Source organism: Arachis hypogaea, chromosome 15, assembly GCF_003086295.3.
Source record: "Arachis hypogaea cultivar Tifrunner chromosome 15, arahy.Tifrunner.gnm2.J5K5, whole genome shotgun sequence".
NCBI classification, from domain to species: Eukaryota; Viridiplantae; Streptophyta; class Magnoliopsida; order Fabales; family Fabaceae; genus Arachis; species Arachis hypogaea.
In genome coordinates, this window is record NC_092050.1 from 139,720,610 (window position 1) to 139,748,003 (window position 27,394).

A 27,394-nucleotide genomic window follows, 5' to 3' on the forward strand; every position below is an offset into this window, starting at 1 on the left:
AATTATGTGAGAGAGAGACAACAAATTTATGAGAAAAATAAAAATTTAAATTAAACCATCACAATTCTCTTTATATGTACGTATAGATAAAATGATATCTTTTTTTTTTCATCAAGCAAAGATTCAATTAATTTTTTGATATTTAATTACAAAGTTGATATTTTATAATATTACAATAAAAAATTTTTTTATGAAAGTAATATTAAATGTATAAACAAAATTAAATTGAACAAGACAATAAAAAGTAAATAAATGATATATATTATAAAAATATTAATATTAATAATCTCATTTATATTTAAAAAATTAAGCTTAACTTTAGGTAATTAAATAATTAGATTATTTTTAGTTATTATTTGTTTAAATTTATATGGTACAATAATTTTTAACATTATATTAATATCTAATAATATAAAGATTTCTTACACATTATTTTTTTTTTAAGTATGAGGACAAATAAATTATTATAACAGGAATAATTATCTATACACATATACTTATTATTAATTTTTTAAAAATTCAACGGGACAATTGCCCCCACACTAGGACAAGTAGATCCGTAGTCCAATACAAAGAAGTGGAGTTCTCTCAAATCACAAACTAAATACTTCTGTAAAGAAGAAGTGAGAGGCATGTTCTTCCTTCCACCACATTCAAAGAGCAACAACACTCCTACCTTCTAAGATGGACCATGATCATCACGAGCATGTTTAATCATTGAAATATTGAAAATCAAATGAGAACATTAATTAATATAAAAAGTAATTAGAATCTCTAATTTATATGAATTATTATTTTAATTTAAATATTTAATATTCATTAATTATTATTAGAATTAATAAAAAATAAATAAAATAAGTTTCAGCTTTTTTTTTTTTAATATATATCGAATTACTATGATAACAAAAACACTTACTTTCATATTCCTACTTGATTACACAGTTAAAAGATATCAATTACATAAATCTGATAAAAAACAATATTTTTATATTTTTATATTAATTAAACTCAAACACACACACACACACACATATATATATATATTCTTAAAGAAGATATTCTTAAGAGAAAATTTCATTCCCCTCCCCTATGAGATGATAAAATAATACTCCCCTCTCTTCTATTTTATAAATATACATTTTTCTTCCTTCTAACTTTTAAAAAACCTCTTCTTTAATTCATTTTAAATTTTTTGTGTTAACTAATATTAACTTTATCCATTTTCTAAGAATAAATAAATAATTTTTTGAAAAATTATCCATTAACAAAAATTTTATCTTTTATTATTAAATTTTTCTTACCAAAATATCTTTTAATAAATTATTTTTTTCTAAGATACCTATCCTTCAATATTTTTTAATTATTAAATTATGATTTTATCAAAATTTTTGTTAACAATTATTTTTATATTTTACTATTAATTTTTTTATATCAATATTTATTATTTTAATATTAAATAAAAAAATTTTACCACTGTTAATATGTATAACAATTAATATTGAAAAATAATCTTACTAAATTTTTTTATTTAATGTTAAAATAATATATATAGATATCGAAAAATTAATAGTAAAATATAAAAAAATTGTTAACGAAAATTTTGTTAAAATTATAATTTAATAATTAAAAAATTATTGAAGGGTATTTTAGAAAAAATAATATAATTATTAATTTTTTTTAAAAAATAATTTAATCAATAAAAGAATAATTTATTAAAAGATATTTTAATAAGAAAAATTTAATGATAAAAAATAAAATTTTTGTTAATGGGTATTTTTTTAAAAAATAATTTATTTTTTCTTAAAAAATAGATAAAGTTAACATTAATTAACACAAAATGTTTAAAATGAATTAAAGAGGAGGTTTTTTTAAAAGTTAGAAGGGAGGAGAATATACATTTATAAAATAGAAGGGAGGGGAGTGTCATTTTATCATCTCGTAGGGAAGGAGAGTGAAATTTTCTCTATTCTTAAAGAATATGTAATTTCAATAGAAGAGGATAATCCCATAAAGATGCGTAAAACGTCTTTTTGTAAAAACATTTATGTGTCGTATTATTATTGAACGTATTAATGAATCCGTTATTTTTAAAATTTTTTAACAAACTAGGGTAAAACTGATTTTTTTTTTATAATAATAACAATAAGCTCAATTGTTATTAAATTCGGTCGAACTGACCAATTTACATAACCCACTGGATCATTTTTTTTTAAAACAAAAATCAAGGATATATTTATCTTTTTATCAAGAAATTTAAGTATAATTTGATTTAGATTGTGTAAATCGATCGGATCAAATCGGATCTAATAATTATAGTGCGGACAATTAAATTTATTATTGTTGCTATAATAAACTGATTTTGTTTTGATTTATTAAAAAATAAATTATTAACCAATTTAATAAAAATATTTAATAATATTATGATATATATAAACGTCTTAAAAAAAAGATATTTTTAGTGTATTTATTGAAATAATCTCTCCTTCAGTAAATTAAACATCAACCCCTTTTTAATATCGAATGTAATTTACGCCATTTTATTGTTAGGTGTTGCAGTTTGACCGGTCAAAATCACATTTCTACTATAGTAATAAGAAATTAAAAATAAAACATAAAAAAGGCACAACCCCCTCACTCAATAGTCCATAAAAATATGGTGTTGTTAAAATAGCTTGTCCGGATCAAAAGGTGATAGAGGTAAAGTTGAAATATGAGAAAATCAGCAACTTTTGTAATTATTGTAAATTCATAGGTCACGAATAAAAATCTGCAAAAATCAGTTACAAGATGCTATGAATGACAATGTGAAAGAAGAGAAAGGGGGGCTGCGAGCTGACCAAGTGGGAAGGAGAGAAGATAATCAATAAGAGAATCTTAATTCTAATACGGCTAGTAATGAAACTGGTGGAAGGTTCAAACTAAAAATTCCGACACCAGTCAACCTACTAAAAGAATTGGCAGGTCTCTCAATGATTTACGACTAAAGGAGAGGGAGATAAGATAGCGGTGGAGGAGGTGCAGAGCATATTGGTTGTAAGGATGAAGGAAAAAGAAAAGTATCTATTTTTAGGAGTGGTTCTTTGAAAAAAAATTGTTTACAAGCACTACAAAAAACACATTTAATATCGTCGGATTTAGTATTGATTTTTGTATTTGATACGAATTAAATTTGATTTTTTGAAATGATTACTGTCGGATTTTATGTTTCAACTTTAAATTTGACAGTGATAAATGGAGTTAAATTCTAAAATAGTCTTTGATATTGGCGTCGTGCACTAAAATCGTTCCTGAAATTTCAATTGCACCAATTACGTCGTTGAGATTGAAAAAAATGCACCATATTAGTCCCTTATCTATTTTCCATTAACGACATGATGACGTGGATTGTAAGTGACACGTGTTACTTCATGATTTAGTCACATGTAATGGTATGATGATGTGGTGACCAGTGACACGTGGCATGCTGACGTGGATGGTTGTGCTATGTGTCACAATGTTATTTGGCCACGTGTCCGTTTGTGACACGTGTCGCAACAGTATTCGTCCACGTGTCATCCATTATGTTATCGTTGTATATGCACCAAATTAGTCCCTCACTTTGCATTAAGTGACTCATTTTAGTCATTGAAATTGAATGTCGTGCACCAAACTAGTCCCTTCACCAGTTTTTTCTCATTTTTTTTAAATTTAAAATTTTAATATATTGGATACACTAATTTCAATTCTATTTTTTCATATATCGTTTAAATACAAGTGCTTTCATAAAAATTTTTAAGATTTTAATTTTAATTATATAATTTTTTTAATAATTTAACATTGGTAAATTTTGTAATATATAAGTATGTTATTATAAAAAAATAATTATATGATTGATTAGACACATTTTTTTCATAAAAAATATGTATTTTTAACAATAAATTAATAATTAAAATAAACGTTTTTTGTCTTATGAAATACATGTTTTTGTTATGAGTAAATGAGCTAGATTGAAGGCACTTCAAGCACCCTCACTACCATCTTTGACCTCTGCAGTCTAGACGAAAGAGGTCGGAGATGGTAATGAGAGAAGCTTAAAATGTCTTCACATCAACTCCAAGACGGCGGTTATTAGGGATATCCGCAAGAAAAAATATTTTATAAAAGTCCTGAAAGAGGTCGGAGATGGTAGTGAAGGTGCTTGAAAAGCCTTCACGTCAACTCTAAGTCGACGGTTAGGGTATTCGCAAGAGAAAAAATATTTTATAAAAATACTTTTATTTGAAGAACATGTGAAAAAATAGAACTGAAATTAATACATTCAAAAATATTGAAAATTTTGAATTTATAGAAAAAATTGAGAAAAAACTGGTAAAGAGACTAGTTTAGTGCACGACATTCAATTTCAAGGACTAAAATGAATCACTTAATGCAAAGTGAGGGACTAATTTGGTGCATATATAATGATGACATAATGGATGACACGTGGACGAATACTATTGCGACACGTGGCACAAACGGACACGTGGCCAAATAACATTGTGACACATGGCACAACCATCCACGTCAGCATGCCATGTGTCACTGGTCACCACATCATCATACCATTACATGTGGCCAAATCATGAAGTGACACGTGTCACTTACAATCCACGTCATCATACCATGTCATCACGTCGTTAATGGAAAATAGGTCAGGGACTAATATGGTGCACTTTTTTCAATCTCAGGGACGTAATTGGTGCAATTAAAATCTCAGGGACGATTTTAGTGCACAACGCCAATCTCAGGGACCATTTTGGGGTTTAACTCGTGATAAGTGACGCGAATTATTATTTTAGTGGTGCCAACTTTATCGGCTGATTTACTGTCGGATTTTGCCGACGGTAACTCGCTTTAGTTAAATGTTGTGTTTACGCAATTTATTATCGGAATGTTCCGCCGATAAATCCAACGGCAATATTGGGATAAAATTCAAATGCGAACCCCTTCCTCTCACTTCTGCGAACTCTCTCTCTTTCTCTTCTCTCTCTCTCCCTCCTCTCATGTTCTCACATTGGCCCTGAAGCTATCGGCGCTGCCGCCACCCGCTTGAGCCTTCGCTGCTGCCGCCGCTGGAGCTGTTGGTCATTGCCAGAACTGTTAGGAACGCTATCGCTGTTTGCGTTCGTGGTCACTACCGTCGGTGATAGTGGCATTGTCGCCGTCACTGCTACCCCCTGTTACCACTATGCTTCCACCATCCTGTAGCTACAATAAGAGATAATTTTGGCATATTTTTTTATTTTTTAAAATTTTTATGTGAGTTTAGGATTTTTTATTAAGTAGTTTATGAAATTATTTATTAAATTAGTGTAATAAAGTTTGTGATTAGGATTCAGTATAGTTTTTTTAGGATTTTTTTTCATTATTTTGTGAGTTTAGAGTTTTGTTAGGTATTTTACCAGATTATTGATTAAATTAGGGTAATAAAGTTTGTGATTAGGGTTTGGTTTATAGTTTTTAGTTTTTTTTTTTATTTTTTTGTGAGTTTAAGGTTTTGATATGTATTTTATTATTAAATTATTAATTAATTTAAGGTAATGAAGTTTGTGATTAGGATTTGTTATATTAATTTAATGTAAATAGAAGTTAAATTAAGTTAAGGTAGCTTAAGCAGGATGAGACTAAGAGATCTTGATATTGTTGGAACACTTTGTGTAGTTTGTTGAATTAATTAGTTTCACCTTGTGAGTTTAATAATTTTTTTTATTAGAACGATGTTATTTTTTTGAGATCAATTGGATTTCACTTCTTCCATATTCTGTGCATCCGTGTTTCAAGTAGGTTTTTTATCTCTAACTAAATCAATTGTTTAAATTTTATGTTGGACTTACTTTTTCTAGGATAGTGTTTTAGGACGGAAGTGGCAGAAGTTCGCGTAGAGGCGCCTTTTTAAAACCCTTGTTTATTGAAAAATTGTGGAGTTATAAGGGATTGTACACTAGAACGGTTAAGATTTAATGTGTTATTGAATTTGTGTTTGTTCTAATTTATACTTGCAACTGTTTTTCCTGTGAAAATTGTTATATTTATTTGATGGATGTCTCTGAATTAAAGAAAAATTTTGCCAAAATTTCGTTTAATTTATTTTAAAATATGTTTGGTTTGTCAGAAAATAATAATTATATTTGACGAAAGATTTTAATTATAGGGTATACTATGCCGAATTTTCTAACAAATTTAGTCATTTATGTTGTTCATTGAATGATAGGGTGTGTGTTTCAATATGATTCCAAATCATCGTCTATGGATATATGATAGGGATAACAGTGGACGAGGGAATTAAAACTTAAATTCTTTGAGGGGGTTAACGCGTTTGTTGCACCTGTCTTCAACATGGAACCGTTTAGGTTTGAAAGGGTATCTAGGTGTTCGTGTAAAAAGTGTCGGCTGACTAAGTGGTTAAGATCTGGGGATATAACGCTTCACCTCTACCATAACAGGTTCAAGGATGGGTACTAGATGTGGATGGAATACAGAGAAGTAGACGAGCAGGAAATTAACCGGTTTGTCTCGAATTTGAATAGCTCCGATTGTTGATTAACGAGGGTTTGGGTGGTGAGAGAACTAAACATGAAAGAAATAAATTAGGATGGCAACCAAGCGAGATACAACGAGATGGTGTTTGATGCAACAGATGTTACGAAATTGAAAAAGGCTTAACAAGAGCCTAACCCCGGAGGCAAAGAGATTTTATCATTTGTTAGAATCTGTCGCGAAACCTTTATTCAAGGGGTACGTTCATTCGAAGTTGTCTACATGTGTTAAAATGATAAGTATTAAGTCGGAGTCAAATCATACCCAAGAGTCTTTTGATAAGTGGGCCACCTTTTGCAACGAACTGGTACCTGTCGGGACCATTAGAATTCCTTGAAACCACTACGAAACAAAGAAGCTAGTTTTAAAATTTGGTCTAAATTTGGTAAAAATTGATTATTGTTTGAATGGTTGTATGATCTATTACAAGAGGGATGCATACCTAACTGAATGCAGATTCTATAGATCATCAAGGTTCCATATCGAGAGAGAACAGATTGATAAACGCCAGTTTAAAGAGATTTCTAATGAAATGGTTGCACATGAAACGATTGTATGCATCGATGAGTTTGGCCCCTCACATGACCTAGCATAGTAACAACAAGAGAGATGATGAAATCATGACGCATCCGTTACACGGAGAACCTGGACGCATTTTGATAGGGTCCATCCCATACTTGCGAGCGAGCCGAGAAACGTTAGACTAGCTTTGTGCTCTGACGGATTCGCACCGAATTTCAATTTCATTAATGCATACTCTTGTTGATCTGTAGTCGTGACACCTTATAACCCGAGTTCCGAAACATGCATGAAGGACCCATACATGTTCCTAACTTGCAACATACTTGGTCCTAGTAATCCAAAGACCAAAATAGATGTCTTCTTGCAGGTCTTGGTGAATGTGTTAAAGGAGTTGTGGATCCATAGTGTAGAAAACTTTCCACTGTATGCAGTGTTGATGTGGATCATTAACGACTTTTCTGCATACGGGATGTTATCAGGTTGGTCTACTCAAGACAGAATGCATGTCCCATTTGTATGGAGGATACAAAAGCATTTTGGTTGACGAATGGCGGTAAGAATTTGTAGTTTGATTGTCATCGAAGATTCTTTGACATGGATCATCATTTTCGGTGCAACAATGACTCGTTCAAAAAGAATACAACTGAATAATAAAAGGTACCCGTGAGGTTGGGTGGTGGGCAAGTTTGACATCGTGTTAGTAGAATCCTAAAAATCATCGATAACAAGGTAGGTATGAGACCTCCAGGATATGGTAGGGAGCAAGCATAATTGGACTAAACAAAGTATATTTTGGAAGTTGCCTTATTGAAAAGACAACTTGGTTTGACATTCTCTTGATGTGATGCACATTGAAAAAACGTGTGTTGATAATATCATGCACATAGTAATGGACAATGAGTGAACAAAGGATAACGATAAGGCACAGTTAGACTAGGTGGACATTTGCACGCGACTAGATCTAAACTTAAAGAGACTTGATAACGGGCAATGGGATAAACCAAAGGCGGTGTTCGCTCTAACGAAGGACCAGAAACAAAATATTTGTAAGTAGATTAGAGGATTAAGGTTTTCTAATGGTTACGCCTTTAACTTGAGCAGGTGTGCAAACATGTCACAAGGTAGACTTGTTGGGTTAAAAAGTCATGATTATCACGTCGTCATGGAGTCTTTGCTTCCTGTCGCATTCAGAGAACTTTCAACCAACATCTGAAAACCCGTCGCAGAAATAAGTGAGTTTTTTAGGGAGTTATGTGCTACAAAATGTAGCATTAATGATCTCACAATCATGGACAAGAACATTCACATCATACTTTGTAAGTTAGAGAGGATATTCTCTCCATCCATTTTTGACGTTATGGAACGCTTAGTAATCCACCTACCATACAAAGCAATATTATGTGGGCTAGTCCAATTTCGGCGGATGTATCCATTTTAAAGGATGATTAGTTCTTTCAAGTGCACCGTGAAAAACAAAGCTCGGAATGAAGGCAGCATCTACAAAGCATTCCTAGATAAAGAAACATCCATATTTTGCTCATTCTATTTTCAGTCTCATGTTGAGTCACGTAAAACAAGGGTTGAAAGAAACGATGATAGGAGAGAATCCTCGTCAAGTGGAACAACATACTCAATCTTTGGTCCAAAAGGAGCTGCAATGGGTGCGGACAGTGACTACTAGTTAGAGCAGAAGAAAATCGATGCCGCACATATGTATGTGTTGCTTAACTGTGACCAGATTTTATCCTACCTCATGTGAGTTTTTTAAGTCTGTAAATATTGCAATAAGTAAGATTCTAACTTCTTAATCTAATCAAAATTTCTTTATCCTATTCTATCATATAGGTTATTTCAAGAGGCAAATCCTGATACCTCATTGAACAATTTTTTATGTTAGTTTTAAGAATGCATCGTCGTGCATCTAACTAACATAACAGATTTGAAACTAGTTGCACTTAGTTGGAACCCAATGAATAAGAAAACTAGCTACCAATATACAATGTTAATGGATATCGGTTCCATACCTTACAGTGGTCAATTTAAAAGAAAACAGACAACATCGGAATGTGGATTTGTGAGAATTTAGGCAGGGTCATTCTGATTGGTTTGGTGTGTTGCACAATATAATTGAATTAGAGTATTTCTTCGCACTACGTACAAAGTGTGCGTATTTAAATGTGAATAGAATGATCTAAGTGCGCGATAAGGAACACAAAAGCACAAGAACTACGATATCACTGAAGTTAATGTAACCAGAAAATATAGGTACTACAATAATTTTATTCTACCTCAAAATCCACGAAATGTATATAATTTGCCTTATTCGGGTTCATGCAAGTCTAGTTGAGTGGTTATAGTTAAGACTGAGCTAATAGACCGCATCGAGTCTAATGATAGGACAGAGGTCAGAAACCTTACCAAATTGATGACCTAATTCCTTTAAAAATGGTGGTTGATACGGGTGAGCGGATCACCCTTAGGTCAGCTGTTACGGATGATGACATCATTGACCTTGAAATAAATAACGACGCACTTCCACCTAAGAATGACGATCTTCAAGAAGAAGACGGGGTCGATGATCAGGAAACTACCTCAAAAGAGGAGAATGGTGAACCAGAGGTAGAAGATTATGAATTTGAATAGGGATAATAGTTTTATGATATGTATTTCTTTATCAAACTTTGAGAAGAATGTAATATAATCAGCATTGTTTCAGATATTTCAATTACCATCATTTCGTATTTTTACTTTGTCTGTTTGATATTTCAGATTAGGTTTAAAGCACTGTTTCAATTATTAATTATCATACTACATTATAGATAGACGAAAAAAGATTATTAAAAAAATAAAAAAGACAACCATCGGAATTACTGTCGGAATATACTGATGGTAACATCCAGTCATTTTTACAAAAAATATAAAAAAAATCTGTCGGTATTACTGTCAGATTAATCCACCGATAAAATGGCGCCGGGACGTATGATATGGCGCCAATGTTACCATTAGAAAATGTCCGACGTAATATTCAACAGATTCTATTTTTTTACTATCTATATTCCTTCGCTACATCCGACAAAAATTACTGTCGAACGCAAAAAATCCACCGGTAATATGTTACCGACGAGATTTATTTCGTCAAATTTTATTTATTTTTTACGGTAATTCCAACGGTATTCAACGTTTTTTTTTTGTAGTGAAGGTTCAGGAGAGTAATGTTGGAGCAAGTTTGAAAAAAGGTACAGGTAAGGACCAGAAAATGTTTTGTTTTTCTAGTGGAAGATATGATTGTCAAGGTGTTAAGAAAAAAATATTCCTAAAATAACTGACTAGGAAGTAGCATGGATGTAGAAAAATCTTGAGAGTTAAAATAGAGTGAAGAAAAGTTGAAGGAAACTAGTGTGAAGAAATTCTGTCAACCTGAATTAATAATCTCTAAAATGGGAGAAGGTGTCATCTAACAAAGGCCACCCAATGACCCATAACAATAATGATATGAAATTGTCTGAATTTGAAAAAATCTCTGATAGTTTACAGTATACAAGAGCTTAATAAAATTCATTTTTTCGAGGTTATGATCTTATGTAAAACAAAGAACACATCTTTAAATGGAAAAAAGGGTTCTAAATGGTGTTGATTTTAAAAGTTGTCACTGCGTGGAACTGAGGTAACTGATTAAAGAATTGTATATTACACCTTTTTTTTTATGAGATTCACTGTGGATCTAAATTTTTTTATTCATTAAATAAAAATTCTACTGAGATAAAAAAAATTAATCCATAACACATTGTAAATTGCAACACATTCTTATTTTATGATAGACTTTTATAATTTAAAAATTAGAACGATAAAAATTAATCTTTATAAATAAATATAAAAAATGTAATTTATTTAAATGATATGAATATAATTTGAATTTAAGTGTATATATAAATACATTTTTCAGAGAAAAAAAAATAAAAGGCTTATAAAGTAAATAGGTAAATCCTCATTATAAATAAGGTCATAAGGATAAGATAATAAATAGGGCAATTCACTTAAATAAATTATTTCACTTTTAAAATTACGTAAATGCATTGTTTCTAAAACGAAGACGCAGATACATTGTTTTATATATCTATAGAAATTGCTATTGGTAGTAGCGGTTTCCATAGATATATAAAACAATGCATTTGTGTCTTTGTTTTGGAAACAATACATTTGCATAATTTTAAAGGTGAAACAATTTATTTAGGTGAATTTTTTTAATAAATATATAAATATATATAAAAAAAAAAGTGCATATGAACATATTTATCTTTGAGGCTAAGAATTTTTATTATGAAAGAGAAATGTGTGTAATTTAATTTTATTAGTGGTGTATGTATTTTTATTTTGGTATGAAAATCAGTAATTGGTAAGTTTGATTAATTTGTAAATTGATTTTTTAAATTTTTTAATATTAAATTGGAAGGTCTAATTGTTTGTTGTGATTTTAAAAAAAAAAAAACCTCATAAATTAGAGGGTCCGATTTTTATTTCTAACAAATCGGATAGTCCAATTTTTATTCTAAAAAAATTGGAGAATCTAATTTTCATAGTTTAAATAAAAAAATTCTATATTTAAAAAATAATACTTTTATAACGCATTATCCTAAAAATACGATTTTCATCCTAATATAAAAAATAATTTGCGAATCTTTGACAATATACTTTTATTTTCATTTATTTTAATTAATATGATAAAAATATGCTAATTAACAATGTACAAATATTGTTCATAAAGAACCACATTATTCAAATAAGAGTGGATATACAAATTAATATTATTAAAATAGAAATAATAATATTATCTTTGAAAAAGCAGAATAAATTCATTCTAGAAAGGGAAAAAAAAGAAGAAAAGAATATAATAACACTGATTAGATAAGAATGAGATAAATAACGAGTTTCCTTACAATTTTGAGACTTTGTTCCTCGCCGGACACCACCGCAATTCTCGAAGTGCACCGAACGAAGCAATTTAATGGTAACAAATAAATAATAAATAAATAAATAAATAAATAAATTATGAAAATAAAACATAGGAAGAGAATGTCACATGATAATTGATATAGATAAGCGAAACATTGTGGGTCGTTGGATTTTAACAATAATAATAAAGGGTGGATTGAGACCAAGTTTTCAAACCTAGCTTTTTCTGGGGCCACATCTCAAATATTTTGAATCTTGTGGGAAAAGAAGTGAATTTATAAAATATGTCTATTGGTCTGAATAATATCAAGCTAATATTCAAAACTCTTTTTTAATGACAAGTTGATTTTTAAGGAAGGATAATTAAACCATACATAATTTATTATGTATTTTCAATTTCTTTTGTGTGCATTAATTTTAAATTGGAAGTTATGATTTAATAAAATATTTATCTACCAATATTCTTATTAAGTAAGACTTAGTTGGTAAAATTTTTATTTATCCATCATACATAATTTGTTACTTTATTTAAATTATTTTCTAAGAAATATTTTATTCTATTTTATTTGGAATGTATTAATATTTGTGTTTAATAAAAAATTTATTTTCTAAGAAATGTGATATTTTTTATTTTACTTGGAATGCATTAGTATTTGGCTATTTGCATTGTCTTTAATAGATTTTTTAAATATAAAAGTTATATTTTTAAAAAGTATAACAACAAAAATTACATTTTTAAATACATGATCATATCGGATAACAATTTTAAAAACAATCATACTATTTCCGTACTAAAATCAATCACTATATATTTATACATAAATATATATAATTTAATTTATTTTTAATATATATTTTATATTATATTGTGTATTTTATTTTAATAAATTAGTAATTAATTTTAGTATATATCTAATATGATTATTTTTAAAATATAACTTTTGTTATTAATATTTTTTAAAAACGGAATTTTTATCTTTTATAAAGTTAAAATAAATTTTAAATGGCGTTATCCAAACATATTCTAATCCTATCTAAAGTATACTAAACAAATTTAATAATTTTTTTTAATTAAAAGAAAAATACACTGACTTATAAATTAGGAAGATTTTTAAATATATCTAAAATATTGATATTTTAATAATTTTAATTGTTAATCTTAATTATAATAAATATATATTAATTAAAATTAATAATTAAAATTACTAGAACATTAGGTACATTTAAAAAAAATTATTTGAATTAGAACAAATTTAGAGTTGTTAGAAAAAAAATTCAAGTTTTACCAGTTTTATGTTAAATATTTTTTTCAGTTCTCAAGAATCTTATAACAAAGTTGCTGGGTATTTTTTTATTAAAAAAGAAAGAAAGAAGAAAACCAGCGGCAAATAATATTTTAAGGTTATAGTTGAAGATACCTCTTTTTGACTAACTCATCAAGTTGCACTCAGCACCTACCATTCATAATTTCAAGTAATCGTACAACTCCAACCCACCTTAAATCACGCTTTCATAAACAGATTTAATTTAATCTAAAATAGATTCTTCACATCATAGAATCTTTGAATTTTTATATATTTCATTAAATAAATATTTTATTATGTAATTCTTACATTTTATGATTTATTCTTTTATTTATTGAATGTGTATAAAAATAATTAAAATTAAATTAATTTAGATGACAAATAATTTATAATTTTAATTAAAAATATTTTGAGTTTAAATTTTAGAAATAATTATTTTTTTATAAATTATATATAATAAAAAATATTTAAAAAAACATTGAACAACAATTTTTTTAATATTTCTATTAAACTCACCAATAAATAATAAATATTGAGATTCTGACCTAAATTGAAGTTAACAGAAGATAAGAAGATTAATTATCATACGAAGAGATAATGTTTCGATTGGGGTTCGATTTTTGAACTTTGATAAAGTTAAAAAGCGAAATTATTGTGTTTCGTACTCGAAATTCCACCAACCATGTAATTTTGATTTTATTTTTGAAAGTGAACAAAACTTATTTTTTATTTATTTGAAAAACTCAACTAATCATTTTAATTAAAAAAGAGTTAAAAAAAAAATAAAAGAAAAGTCTGAAACACATTAACGCACGTCTCTCTCCGTTTGTTTACTTAACTCCAAATTTTTATATAAAGGGAGGGTTTAGAAATACTGCACTCTACCACAAACCAGAGTTAGAGTTTACTCTTCATCTTCTTAGTCGTCGACTCTTGTTTCTTTCACACTCTTAGCAACCATGTCTTTGCTCTCAGATCTCATCAACCTCAACCTCTCCGAATCCGGCACCAAGAAGATCATTGCTGAATACATATGGTTCGCTTTTTTCGTTCATCTTACTTTCATCTTTTAATTTGTTGTTTGAAACCGTGGGCTCTGTTTTTTCCTCTTGAAAACAGGGGACTCTGGTTTTATGAAATCTTTGACCAAAAGTTTCTATCCGAAAAAATAAAAATAAAAATCAGAACCTCTTTTTTGGGATGAATTCATATCTTTTGAAACGTCTTCTTCTTACTTTTGGTACCATGATTTTATGGGATCAAAGATCATTCATCATACACATAAAAAGCAGAGATATTTTTGTAAACTTTCTCTTGTGGTTCTTTTTGCTTTGTTCTTGGTATAAATATTTAATGCTTTTGATGTGGTGAAAAACAGGATTGGTGGATCTGGCATGGACATCAGAAGCAAAGCAAGGGTAATCTTTTTAGTTTTAATTTTTTGTTGCTTAATCACACATGTGGATACGTGTGAAAAGCTATCAATTTTCATGGTGATTCTTTTGATTTGTTCCTTTGTGAAAATTGACCTTAATTTCTTTATCTGTTTCAATAAAAACACAGACAATCTCTGGTCCAGTGAGTGATCCTTCAAAGCTTCCAAAATGGAACTATGATGGTTCTAGCACTGGTCAAGCCCCTGGTGAAGATAGTGAAGTCATCCTATAGTATGATCCATTACCCTTCTTTTTTTTAATTTTAAATTTATTTAAATTTTAGATTTTAGTTTTTCTTTGTTTGTTAGCTTGTGATGTGTTTGCAAGTCAGAATTTTTGGAGGACTAAAAACTAAAAAAAAAATACTTTACTTTTCTATTTACACTGCTACCCTTCCGTTGATATTTTATTTTCACAAGAAATTGATGAGTGGGGTTTACTTTTTGTGTTGAACAAGCCCACAAGCCATCTTCAAGGACCCATTTAGGAGGGGAGAGAATATTCTTGTAAGTCTCTTTTTTTTTTTTTTTTCATTTTGTAAATAATGCTGGTTTCAATTTAATTTATTTTTTTTCCCAATTATTGGGAACTATTCATTAACCTTGGGGTTGAAAAATAAAATAAATAAAAATTTTATATTTTTTAGGTTATTTGTGATGCATACACCCCAGCTGGAGAGCCGATTCCCACCAACAAGAGACACAATGCTGCCAAGATCTTCAGTCACCCTGATGTAGCCTCTGAGGAACCATGGTATATATAGTTTGCAATTTAATTTTCAGTATTTTTTATTTTAAAATTTCGGTTAAAAAAAAGATGTGAAAATAAAAAATATTAATTTATTATTTTTACTATTTTTTCTTTCACAAAATTTAAAAATAAAAAATTAGAAAATAAAAATACAAATAAAAAATTACCTGAACTACTAAATTTCCATACCACTTTAGTAATATTTTCTTTTTCAGTTCTTGAAACCCTTTTTTCAGATAATATCTTACATTAAATATGAAATAATACAAATGAGTAACAATTTGGTGGCAGGTATGGTATTGAGCAAGAGTATACTTTGTTACAGAAAGACATTAACTGGCCACTTGGGTGGCCAATTGGTGGCTACCCTGGACCACAGGTAATCCAACTTTCTTTTCCTTTTTTATTTTTTTAATCTCCTTTTTTGATGAACTTTTTTAACCCTTTTCTAATTTTCCTTTTTCTTTGAGTTTGTCTCAATTTAAGCTAGGGTTGCATCTATTACTGCATTTTATGTTGCCTCAAATTGCTAACTCTTAGTAATTTGTTTTGTCTTTTACGCAATAGTCCACTCATGTGTGGATTGAATTTTCCTTAATTTATGTCATTAATAGTACCTGTGACTATGAGCAAAGATTACATCACCATTCACCTACCACATATATATTTTAATTTATTAGTGTTTATCAACCTTTTTTTTACACAATATAAAAAATCATTTATAATATTTAATTATTTAAAAAGCATACTTGGATAAACAATTTTGTAATTAATTCTTGATTTGATTTTTTCCACTACTGTATAAATAATCAAAGTGTTTGATACTATGAACCAGAAGAAATCAATAAAAAATTGTTCGGTAGGAATCTCAATTCTGGAAACCACACATGAAAAGTATAATTATAATATATTTATGTTTGTACTCATTAATCTGTTGACCACGATTAATTTTTTTAAACGTGACCTGTATTAACATATAATACTGCTGATATAGGAACGAGTTTTCATTTTTTTTTAAATATGTACAACATATTTTAATTTTTATATAAGATTCATCAGCAGTTTCTATGCAAATATTAATTTAGTCTTAAAATAATCATGAATTTAATCATAGTACACTAAAAATATTAAAGTAGTACAGTTGTGAATTGTGATTAAATTAAATCGTGTAACTAAAGTTGATATATTTATTGAGTTAACAGATTCCTGGAATCCTTTATAGTGAATTAATATGATTAATAAATGAAATGAAACAGGGGCCATACTACTGTGGCATTGGTGCCGATAAAGCCTATGGTCGTGACATTGTTGATGCACATTACAAGGCTTGTATCTATGCTGGCATCAACATTAGTGGCATCAATGGAGAAGTTATGCCTGGCCAGGTATATAACATTCTTATGCCCATTTCTTTCTTGCTTCTTTCTCATTAAATTATTATTATTATTTAATCTTTTCAAAGTGACATCTGGATGTTGATCTTTGTTAACAATGATGTGGATTTCATTTGTGATTTTGTCATATACTTGTTGGCCACTAAAGCACCCCAAGGGTGTAAAATATTACTATATTTTAGTGATAATCATATAATATAAGATAAGATAACATATGTGAATTTTGTAATAATATTTATAGTGGGAATTCCAAGTTGGTCCTTCTGTTGGTATCTCTGCTGGTGATGAGGTTTGGGCTGCTCGCTACATACTTGAGGTAATTTTACCTTTATTGGACTCTTTCTTTTTTATTTGTTTTTAATTAGTGAAAATCAATGAACATATATTAATATTTAATTATATGTTTCTTTTTTCAGAGGATCACGGAAATTGCTGGAGTGGTTGTTTCATTTGATCCCAAGCCAATCCAGGTGAGAAATGATCATCATAAATATCAATATTTTTTTATTTAAAAATAATACCTTTAAGATTTAAGAAACAGAGAACACCATTTCCAACCCTACCGAAAAACCCGACATTTTTCATGCTCCCATATCCCATTTATCTTATCTTAATGAATCATTTTGTTGCTCACTTTTTTCACGCAACTGAAACCAACAAAGTCTCTAATTAATTAGATAGTTTTAAATCATGCTCAACAAACCTTTATTATTTTAAAGGTTCTTGAGACGAAATAATCTCTTTATAGAAAAAATTAATGTATCTTATAATAATATTTGCAGGGATTTAATTATATTATAATAAAATTTATAGAGACTTACTATGAAATTTATTAGTCCAATATTCATATAAAAAATTAATTAAAAGTAATAGTAAGACTAATCTGTATAACAAAATTAATTTTTCAAATTTGTGAAGTAATAAAAGTTTAATAAAAATCAAAATGGCTTAAAATTTATTAGGGAATAATTTAAAATATATTCTTTAAAAATTTGCCTTTAGAGAAGATTCTCCGGTATTTGCCATAATTGCCAAGTTGCTTTTATTTCTGCTTCAACTTGTTTTTCTTTTTTTAACAAAAAACTTAACTCTACAATATTCCTGTTAAGCTTTTAACCAACCACGTGAATACGTAGATGATAAGGAATATTTTAATTTATCATCCTACTTTTTGTTATTTATTTATAATTTATAATTTTAAATTCATTGTTACCAGGGAGACTGGAATGGTGCGGGTGCTCACACTAACTACAGGTAGATAGTAATAATTATATCCCATGTATTTTAATGTGATATTAATTAGGTATGTGTGTTTGACAGCACAAAGTCGATGAGAAATGATGGAGGGTATGAAGTAATAAAGAAGGCGATTGAGAAGCTTAAATTGAAGCACAAAGATCACATTGCTGCCTATGGAGAAGGCAATGAGAGACGCCTCACTGGAAAACATGAAACTGCAGACATCCACACCTTCTCTTGGGTAAGTTTTTCAAATATAAATTAACATCATTTTCAAAAATTCTCTTATTTATAATTATTGGGTTGTGTGATATAGGGAGTGGCAAACCGTGGAGCATCAGTAAGAGTTGGAAGAGACACAGAGAAGAATGGAAAAGGTTACTTTGAGGACAGAAGGCCAGCTTCTAACATGGACCCTTATGTCGTAACTTCCTTGATTGCGGACACCACCATCCTCTGGAAGCCATGAATCGTCAATTTCATCACATCACCACCACCATATATAAAAGCCCCATAAATGTTGTGTTTAATCCCATCATTTTAGTGTCTTTTTTTTATATGCAAAAGCATTTTGTGCACCATGTGTGTGCATTTTGTTGTGGATGACAATAATTACTATCGTATCATCATTGCTAATAACTTGAATTGCTTCCTCGTTTCTCAATTTTCATAGATTTAATGGTTTATTGCCTAATCTTTCATATCACGCATTGCTGCTTTTTTCGGAACAAGAAGGGGACCACTCAAGTTTGTTGCCACTTCTGGGATTTCAGATTTATTCGTGTTTGGTAACTGAAACTCGTTTTCAGTATTATTTGGTTGCTAAAAATTTAGTATTTCTAAAAACTAAAGATGTACGGATTGAAATTTTTGAGATAGAAATTAAAATTTTAATAATGTTTTGTTTCTAAAATGACTAAAATTTGAATTTTTCTTACGTATTGAAATCGAATGTTATTGTATTTTCAATACATTAATAGTTTGTGTCAAATTGAATAGTAGAATAATATTGAACTGATTTAAAATTTTTTAAAACTAAAATAAAATGTTTAAAATATTAGAAATTAATTTAGGACTTAAATAATAAAGACCAAAATAATATTTTATTTGAAAAATTAAATTAACAGAAATACGTTATCACTTTTTCTATCTATCAACTTGTCTAATGTTATGTCACATAGCATAGGAACTAATTTGATTAGTAGTTTGAAATTAAAAGGCAAATTTGAACAATTTAAGAATTTATAAACTAATTTAATAATCACATAAAAATTAGAGGACTTATTTAATTGTGATGTTAAAAAATATAATATTGTATGTGTAACGAAACTAGTAAGAGTTGTCTTGAATAATCTCCCTCAAATAATGTCATCAAATAATGCAATTCAAATAGTTTAGTACGGATAGAATACGGCTCTTAGAACACTATATAACACGAATACGTCTCATTAGTGTATCTCGATGAGTAATAGCTCAAATGACATAATCTCTTCATACTCAATTAAGAGGTTGTGGGTTCGAGTCTCATATCTTTGATAAAAAAAAATCATATACTAGTGTATACAAATATAATTAGTTTGGTTTGATTTGGATTTGTGTTTTTTTGTACATGGACTCAAACCAAACCAAACCAAACCAATTAAGAACGGATTAGTTCGATTTGGGTAATTAGATACTCGATGACTTTAAAATTCATAAAAAAAATCAAATTTTTATCTTAAAAATTCAACAAGTACAATAAATATGCAACATTAATAGAAATAATCTAAACATGTTAAACACCAAATACATTAACAAAGACTATCGATTTGATTCAGGTTGAATCCAATTACCCGTTGGTTATAGAACCAATTTAATTGGTTCGATTTAAATTCAGACAGATAATCAAATACCCGCTACCAGTACTCACCCCTAATCAAGCATACCACTCCTAAATTTCATTTTTGGTACTTCTCTACAGCTCTACTTGCGTATCATCTTATCTTTGGCAAAATTCTTCTATAAAAATATAAAAACAAAAGTTATTGAAAATAAAAGAGTAATACCCTAAATCAGTTGATAAAAAATAATCTAATCAAATATTTTAATTTTTACTAAATTTCATTACCAAATTATTTTTTTATTTATTTTGTCACACAAATTAACTATTATATCAAATTTTGATTAAAAATATTAAACGATTTAATCTCTATTATTATTATTATTTAACAAATACATTATGGTCTCTAAATTTTTTTAAAATATTTAGATCACTAAAATTAATTTTTCTAACAAACTAAATATTTGAAAACTGATTTACTAATTTCCTAAGTATCTATCAATAATTATTCAATAACGATAAAGTTTTCATATATAAAACTAAAGGGACCTATTTTCTTAGGTAAACGCTATAGGAAAGATTGCACTTTTCCAGTAATTTTTACTTTTCAACCTCTGTTCACTAAGAAATTGTCATTTTCTTTCAATGTAGCTTCGCATGTATTTTCGTTAGAAAATTGGGTGACATATGCGGATAATTTTTTAAAATATTCACTAAATTTTAGTGTATATTTAATTATTATATTTTACTATATTTTTAAAAATTCTGAGGACAAACAATTTACAGAAGACATATTATATTTTTAATATTTAAATATATAATATACAAAAAGTAAAAATAGTATTATTAACAAGTTCAATCCCTAAAAAAAACTTTTTCTTACAATCAAAAATAGTAAAAGAAAAATTTATGTTCTTTCTGTACAATTTTGATATGTACTGTAGAGTACATCTTTCTACAAAAAGTTACGGACATATGGTGGTTCAAAATTTACGGACATATGGAGGTTGTAAATTGGCGTAATAATTAATTGGCAGTATTATAATGGTTGAGATTTGAGAAGGGTGCAATTGACATGTGATGATATATATGTAGCAATAATTTGTATTGGGGAAATAAAGGAAGTGTGTCAGTGAGTCAGATTTTGCATGTGGGCATGATCCATTGCAAAATCGCACATGTTTGTCTTATCTGATCCTCTTCATAAGAATTCACCAACACTGAATCAATTCCATTGGATTGGTTTACGGCCATTAAAGTAAAGACAGCTCCAATGGCTGAACAATCAAGTTAAATATGCCGTATGTTAACTATTGGCATAACAGAACATATTCCAACTCTCAGGTTGTTCTCTAATCTCTGTTATCACCATGTCTCTACCTCTTAAGATAGCCAATGCGAATTTCTACACTTATAAGGTCGTCTCATATGAACCCCCCAATTCGGAATGGACTTCTAGGCTTTCCATAAATGAAGATATACCTCAAATAATGTGAGGCAATAATTTCTTTTGCCCTTTTCATTATGAGAGAATCATTCTATTTATTTATTTTTAAAAGATTCCAGTATTTTAAATATATTATAATAAAATTTATATATCTTTTTCATATGATATTAACTGCTTTTTATATCCTTGTTAAATATAAGATTATTTTGGATAATATATAATATTATGTGAATATTAAAAATTAATTATACATTTATATATATCGTTTTATATATTTTCTAAAAGACTTTTTTATAATAAAGCAATTAAATTTTACACAATAGAATAATAAACTATTTTATGAAAACAAAAATTTATCCAACACTATATTTTTTTTGTATTTTTATTCAAATCTAGTTTGATTATATTTATTTATAAAATTTACTTACAGGTATTGTTGAGTAAAGATTGATTTTGATAAATAAATGATGATGATAAATATTTATTGGGTTAAAATTTCAATTGTAGTTTAATGTGTATTTTAGTGATGTAGGTCTATTATTCTTTTCTCAGCCCAACAATGTTGCTTAAGTATTCCTTTAATGCTTCAATTCAATGCACAAGCCCAAAGTCTTTAAACAAGCACCGATCAGCAAAAAGGTGCAAAGGAAGAAGGCTCTGCATTTGCAAAGTGGTAAAGGGGCATTTGTCTTAATCATGGAAAAAGGAAGACAGCTGGAACAAAAGGAGATTAACGAAGCAACAAGATACAAGGATATTTAGCACTATTATGGGACAACTGTGGCTCTAGAAAGGCAACAAAAACATAAAGAAAATATCACTACTCCAAGGATAACTCAGAATCAAAATTCAGAAGATCATTAGCAAGTTTGGAAGAGTAAACAAAAATACAGAGTTATGCACATCAGTTAGAATGACTCAAAAATGGAAGTGCTATGCATGCCAAAGAAGACAGCAGATCCAAGTACAACAGAGTTGGTGGAGCAGTTCCTCCAACAAGTAGCATTAGTGTAGCAGAATGGAACAAGGACAACATGCCAATGGACACAGCTCCAACGGGTTGATGGTACAAGGAATTGGAAGAGGCAAATTGGAGAGCAAGCTGAAAATATAAAACAGACCTCACTTCAACATTTGAAATCAAGGAAAATAGAGTGATACAAGAGCATCATCTCAAAACACTTGAGCTGAAATCATTCTCCTTCAAATTGTGCTTCACTTTAGATTTTCTTTGCTATGGATATCTAATGTCATCTTTCTGTATTTGAGAAAAAGGCTTGAGAATGTGAGTTGAAAAAGCCATGAGAGAAGAGGCAAGAGAGATGCATGAAAAAGCCAAATGAATTCTTTCTATGTAATTTGGTTTCTGTGAACTAAGGTTTAGTTCCCCTTGCCAAGTTGGGATAGCACTTGGTGTTTCTGAATCTAGCTAGATTTCCCTTCCAAGTTGGGATAGCACTTGGATTGCTAGGCTTTGGGGTAAAAAGCTTAGTAGAAGATACTAAATGAATTGGGTTGTAATTCATTAGTATTGGTGTTTGTAATCTGTTTGATTATAGTGAAAATTCCACCATGGTTGTGGTGGAGACTGGATGTAGATTTCATGGCACTTAGAAACTGAACCAGGATACATGCTGGCCTCTATCTCTTCTTTCCTTCTCCGTTTTATTTCTGAGTATGTGACAAAACAAAAAAATCTCCTGCATATTTAGCTTCCGCGAAAACAGAGCTTGAAAAGTTAATTTTGAGGCAACTTGATTCATTCCCCCCTTCTCAAGTTCAAGCAGTTCCATCAATTGGTATCAAGAGTAAGGTCTCAAGGAGTCAAGCTTTACAGCTTGGAGTAAAGATTAATGTTCTGAAAATTGGTTCGGACTGGTAGGTCGAACCGGTTGAACCGTGAATCGCTGCAAAAAACGACTCGGACAAATGCTAAAACTGCCAATTTTAAAAATCGTAATTGAACCATCGAACTGGCCGGGAACCGGTAGGTCGAACCGAACCGTGATCCAGCCAGTTTTTTGAATAAGGGAAAAACAAAGAACGCGTTGCTCTGTGCTGTGCCCCTCCCCTTTTCGTTCCTAACTTTCCTTCCTTCATTCTCCTCATATTAAAGAAAGAAAACCCTAGCTACCCTCCACAGTCGCCGAACGGAGTGAGTGAGCCATTGCCACCGTCCGTGGTTGTCCGAGGCTTCTCTCTTCTTCCTCACTCGGCGTCCATCCTCCATCGTATTCGTCCTGCGTGCCGTCGTCTCGTCGCCGTTCATTTATAACAAAAAAAAAAAAAAAAGCTTCGGTAGCGCTGAGAGCCCCTTGCCCCCTTCTCTCCTTCTTCACTCTCCAGAACTCAACTCAACGTCAAGGCCTCTCAACCATAGAAAAAAGTTAAAAACCCTAGCCTCAGCCACCGTTCGTTTGTCCGTCGATCCACTGCCGCCGTCTGTTAGTCAAACCCCAAAGCCCCAGACTTCAAAAGGCAGTTCATTGCTCAATTCTTCTGCATTTTTTTATGCCATGTTTAATGATTATTTGATTACTGATTATTTGAATGTTTTGATTTAATTTTTTTTGAATGATTATTTGATTACTAATAAGCCCTGGTTCTGCTGTGTTCCTGTTTTGTGTGTTGTGATTTCACTGATTATTGAAGATCTTGTGATAATTGATTATTTGATTACTGTATTATCGTCTTTTGCACCTTTGTTGTCAATTTATATGTAGATGTTAATGGTTTGACATTCAACAGGATTTAAGATAGCTTTTTTAATTTTTTTTTTATTGTGAATTGATATTAAATTGGTCCTTCTGTGTCTTTCTCTTTATTGATGCTTACCTGGGTATCCCTTCAAGTGTCCCAAGCTGCAGATTACTCCTAAGAATGGCTTATCAGAGAGTGACACTGATAAACTATTGTCACTCCTCCATGATCAGATATGATCCCAATTTATACCTCAGTATATGTATTTACTCGTACGCTTCAATGTTGTTGTTGAATTGTTCACCTTTGGTGCATTTATTGTGTTGTAGGTAGTGTTGTAGTAATATTTATGGCTAGAATGAAATATTGGTTAGCCATAGAATGCTTTGATATTTTTGGTTCCTTGGTGTCAATACTGAGAGCAATTAAGAGCAAGCATGTGTTATGATGCCCAAGTTGGTAGAAAGGGAGCCACAAGGTGGAAGAAGTATCAAGTATGTATTATTGAATTAAAAGATTTTTAAAAGCATGATTTGTATATTATCTAAATAAAGTTGAGGTAGGATTCAATATTGAGGTAGTTGAGACCTGAATGGCAAGAACAAGTTACTAAACTAAACATATTTCTATGTAATCTTATTTTGAATTCTTCATGTATTCTTCCTTCTTTTAATTGTTTGAATGTAACTACTGATCTTTCTTGGTACCTAGGAGTTTACTAGACATGTTTCAGTTCAATTATTTCCTCACTTCATTTCATTTAATCATATATTCATGTTCTTTTTCTTTTCAAAAATTAGTTGCTCTTTTTGTTTGCATAGCTATTATGACATAGTTTGTTTATTGAAGTTTCAGTTTTTACTAAAATTGAAGCCTTTTTCTTAATTCATGTATTTTTATTTCTTGTTTATTCTAAATTTTGGTTATAATTTGATCTAGTTGGAGGCAGGGAAGCAACTTTTAACTCAGCGAGGCTATCTTCGCTTCTGACCATAAATGAAGAAGGAGAAGCATCCTAGAGAAGCTTTCTAACAGCATTCAGTTGTTTGTCATCAAATTAGAAACCTTGGACAATGATTCTTTAGAGTGTTTTCATTTATAATTATATTTTAGAGTGTTTATTTATAATTTATTTATTATTTTATTATAAAACGGTTTTTTCGGTTGGACCACGGTTGAACCAGTTAGAACAGTGAACCAGTGACAAGAACGGTTTGATGACCGGTTCGATTTTCAGAACCTTGGTAAAGATCCATGGCCAACAATATAGATCCTAACATCATGACGTTCACACTCACTAAAAGGCAGACAAATAATAGACCTCCCTACTTCAATGGTAGCAACTACTCTTACTGGAAAGAGAGAATGAGAATCTTCGTGCAGTCAATCGACTACAACATTTGGAAGATTATTCTCAATGGACCAGACATTCCAAAAAAACAAAATGCAGATGGATAAGTTGTAGCAAAAGAAGACAATGAGTGGACAAAGGAAGAAAAGAAGAATGTTGAACTTAATGCCAAGGCAATCAACCTAATGCACTACGCAATCAGTTTTGAAGAATACAGAAAAGTGTCAAGGTGCAAGACGGCCAAAGAAATATAGGACAAGCTCAGACTCACCCATGAAGGCACTAAACAAGTGAGGGAGACCAGAATTGATATGCTAATGAAGGAGTATGAAATGTTTAACATGAAGGAGGACGAGAGCATCGATCAAATGTTCGAAAGGTTCTCAATAATCATCAACAATCTGGATGCCATGGGGAAGAGCTATTCCGAAGAAACCTTGGTAAGGAAGATCTTGAGGAGTCTTACTAAGAAGTGGGAAGTAAAAAGCACAGCCATCTCCAAAAGGAATGATTTGATCAAAATCACCTATGATGAGCTAAGAGGCAAGCTGCTAGGTGCTAGCCTATGAAACTACTCACATGTCTCAAGACAAAGATGATAAAAAGAAAAGCATATCACTAAAATCAAGAATGACAGCCAAAGAAGAAGAATCTGATGACAGTTTCTCAGATGAAGAAATGGTGCTCTTTGCAAGAAAAATGAGAAAATTAATGAGATTCAAAAACAAAGGCAAAGAAAGTTCTTCATCCAAAGACTTCAAGAAAGATCAAGCCAAGTTCACATGTCACCACTGCAAGAAACCGGGTCACTTCCAGTCAGATTGTCCTCAACTAAAGAAAAGCGAAAAATCAAAGAAAGACAAAAAGAAAGTGATGATGGCAACATGGGAAGACTTGGAGAACGACACCGGCTCTGAAGATTCAGACCAAGAGGCTCAACTATGCTTGATGGCTGATCACGATGATGAAGATGAGTTGAAGAACATGCAGGTTTGCCTTACATCCAAGAAGAAATTAGACATGTGGTATCTTGATAGTGGATGTTCAAGGCATATGACCGGAAAGGATACTTTTTTCATCAAACTCAACAAGTATGATGAAGGATTTGTCACATTCTGAGATAATGGTAAAGGTAAAATAATTGCCATTGGTAAGGTTGGCAAAGATTTTTCTACTTGCATTGATAGTGTCTTTTTGGTAGATGGGTTAAAACATAATCTATTGAGCATAAGTCAATTGTGTGACCTTGGATATGCTGTAACCTTTAGAAAACTAGATTGTAGGATCATAAATGAGAAAACAGGGGCTGTTCTATTTGTTGCAAAAAGAAGTGACAATGTTTATGGTATCACACTAGATGATCTTAAAGTTCAAAATGTGACTTGTTTCTCTTCAATGGAATCTAAAAAATGGATGTGGCATAAGAGATTAGGAGATGCTAGTTTGTTCCAAATCTCTAAACTTGTTAAAAAGGGTTTAGTAAGAGGTCTTCCTAATATTAAATTTGATAAAGATATCACTTGTGATGCTTGTCAAATGGGTAAATAAACAAAAACCTCTTTTAAACTCAAGGAAGATGTCTCTATTGAGAAACCATTGGAGTTGTTGCATCTTGATCTATTTGGACCAAGTAGGACTCAAAGTCTTGGATGAAAAAGTTATGGTATGATTATTGTGGATGACTATACTAGGTTTGGTTGGGTGTTCTTTCTAGCTCATAAACATGAAGCATTTTCTGTTTTTGAAAAATTCAGCAAGAAGATTCAAAATGAAAAGAATTTAACAATTGTTTCAATTAGAAGTAACCATGGCAAAGAATTTGAAAATCAATACTTTGAATCTTTTTGTGATGAACTAGGCATATCACACAACTTCTCTTGTCCTAGAACGCCACAACAAAATAGTGTGGTGGAAAGAAGAAATAAAA

At 30.1% G+C, this 27,394-nt stretch overlaps 1 protein-coding gene across 1 annotated transcript; it reads left to right on the forward strand.

The window, feature by feature from the left end:
* Nucleotides 1-13,996: 13,996 nt before the first annotated feature.
* LOC112750899 (glutamine synthetase nodule isozyme) lies at nucleotides 13,997-18,814 on the forward strand. The gene is made up of 12 exons (XM_025799817.2): nucleotides 13,997-14,367; nucleotides 14,710-14,749; nucleotides 14,895-14,998; nucleotides 15,225-15,273; nucleotides 15,414-15,520; nucleotides 15,809-15,896; nucleotides 16,774-16,902; nucleotides 17,153-17,227; nucleotides 17,328-17,381; nucleotides 18,128-18,165; nucleotides 18,232-18,391; nucleotides 18,467-18,814. Exons 1-12 carry the CDS (start codon nucleotides 14,291-14,293, stop codon nucleotides 18,617-18,619), a joined length of 1,074 nt encoding a protein of 357 aa, XP_025655602.1. The 5' UTR covers nucleotides 13,997-14,290; the 3' UTR covers nucleotides 18,620-18,814.
* The last annotated feature ends 8,580 nt before the right edge of the window (nucleotides 18,815-27,394 follow it).

What these genes read in the sequence shown, in the direction of transcription:
- LOC112750899 (XM_025799817.2), top strand. Translation starts at nt 14,291, where the DNA reads ATGTCTTTGCTCTCAGATCTCATCAACCTCAACCTCTCCGAATCCGGC. An exon ending in CTGCTCGCTACATACTTGAG is followed by an intron (nt 17,228 to 17,327) that starts GTAATTTTACCT and finishes TTCTTTTTTCAG; the next exon opens with AGGATCACGGAAATTGCTGG. An exon ending in GGTGCTCACACTAACTACAG is followed by an intron (nt 18,166 to 18,231) that starts GTAGATAGTAAT and finishes TGTGTTTGACAG; the next exon opens with CACAAAGTCGATGAGAAATG.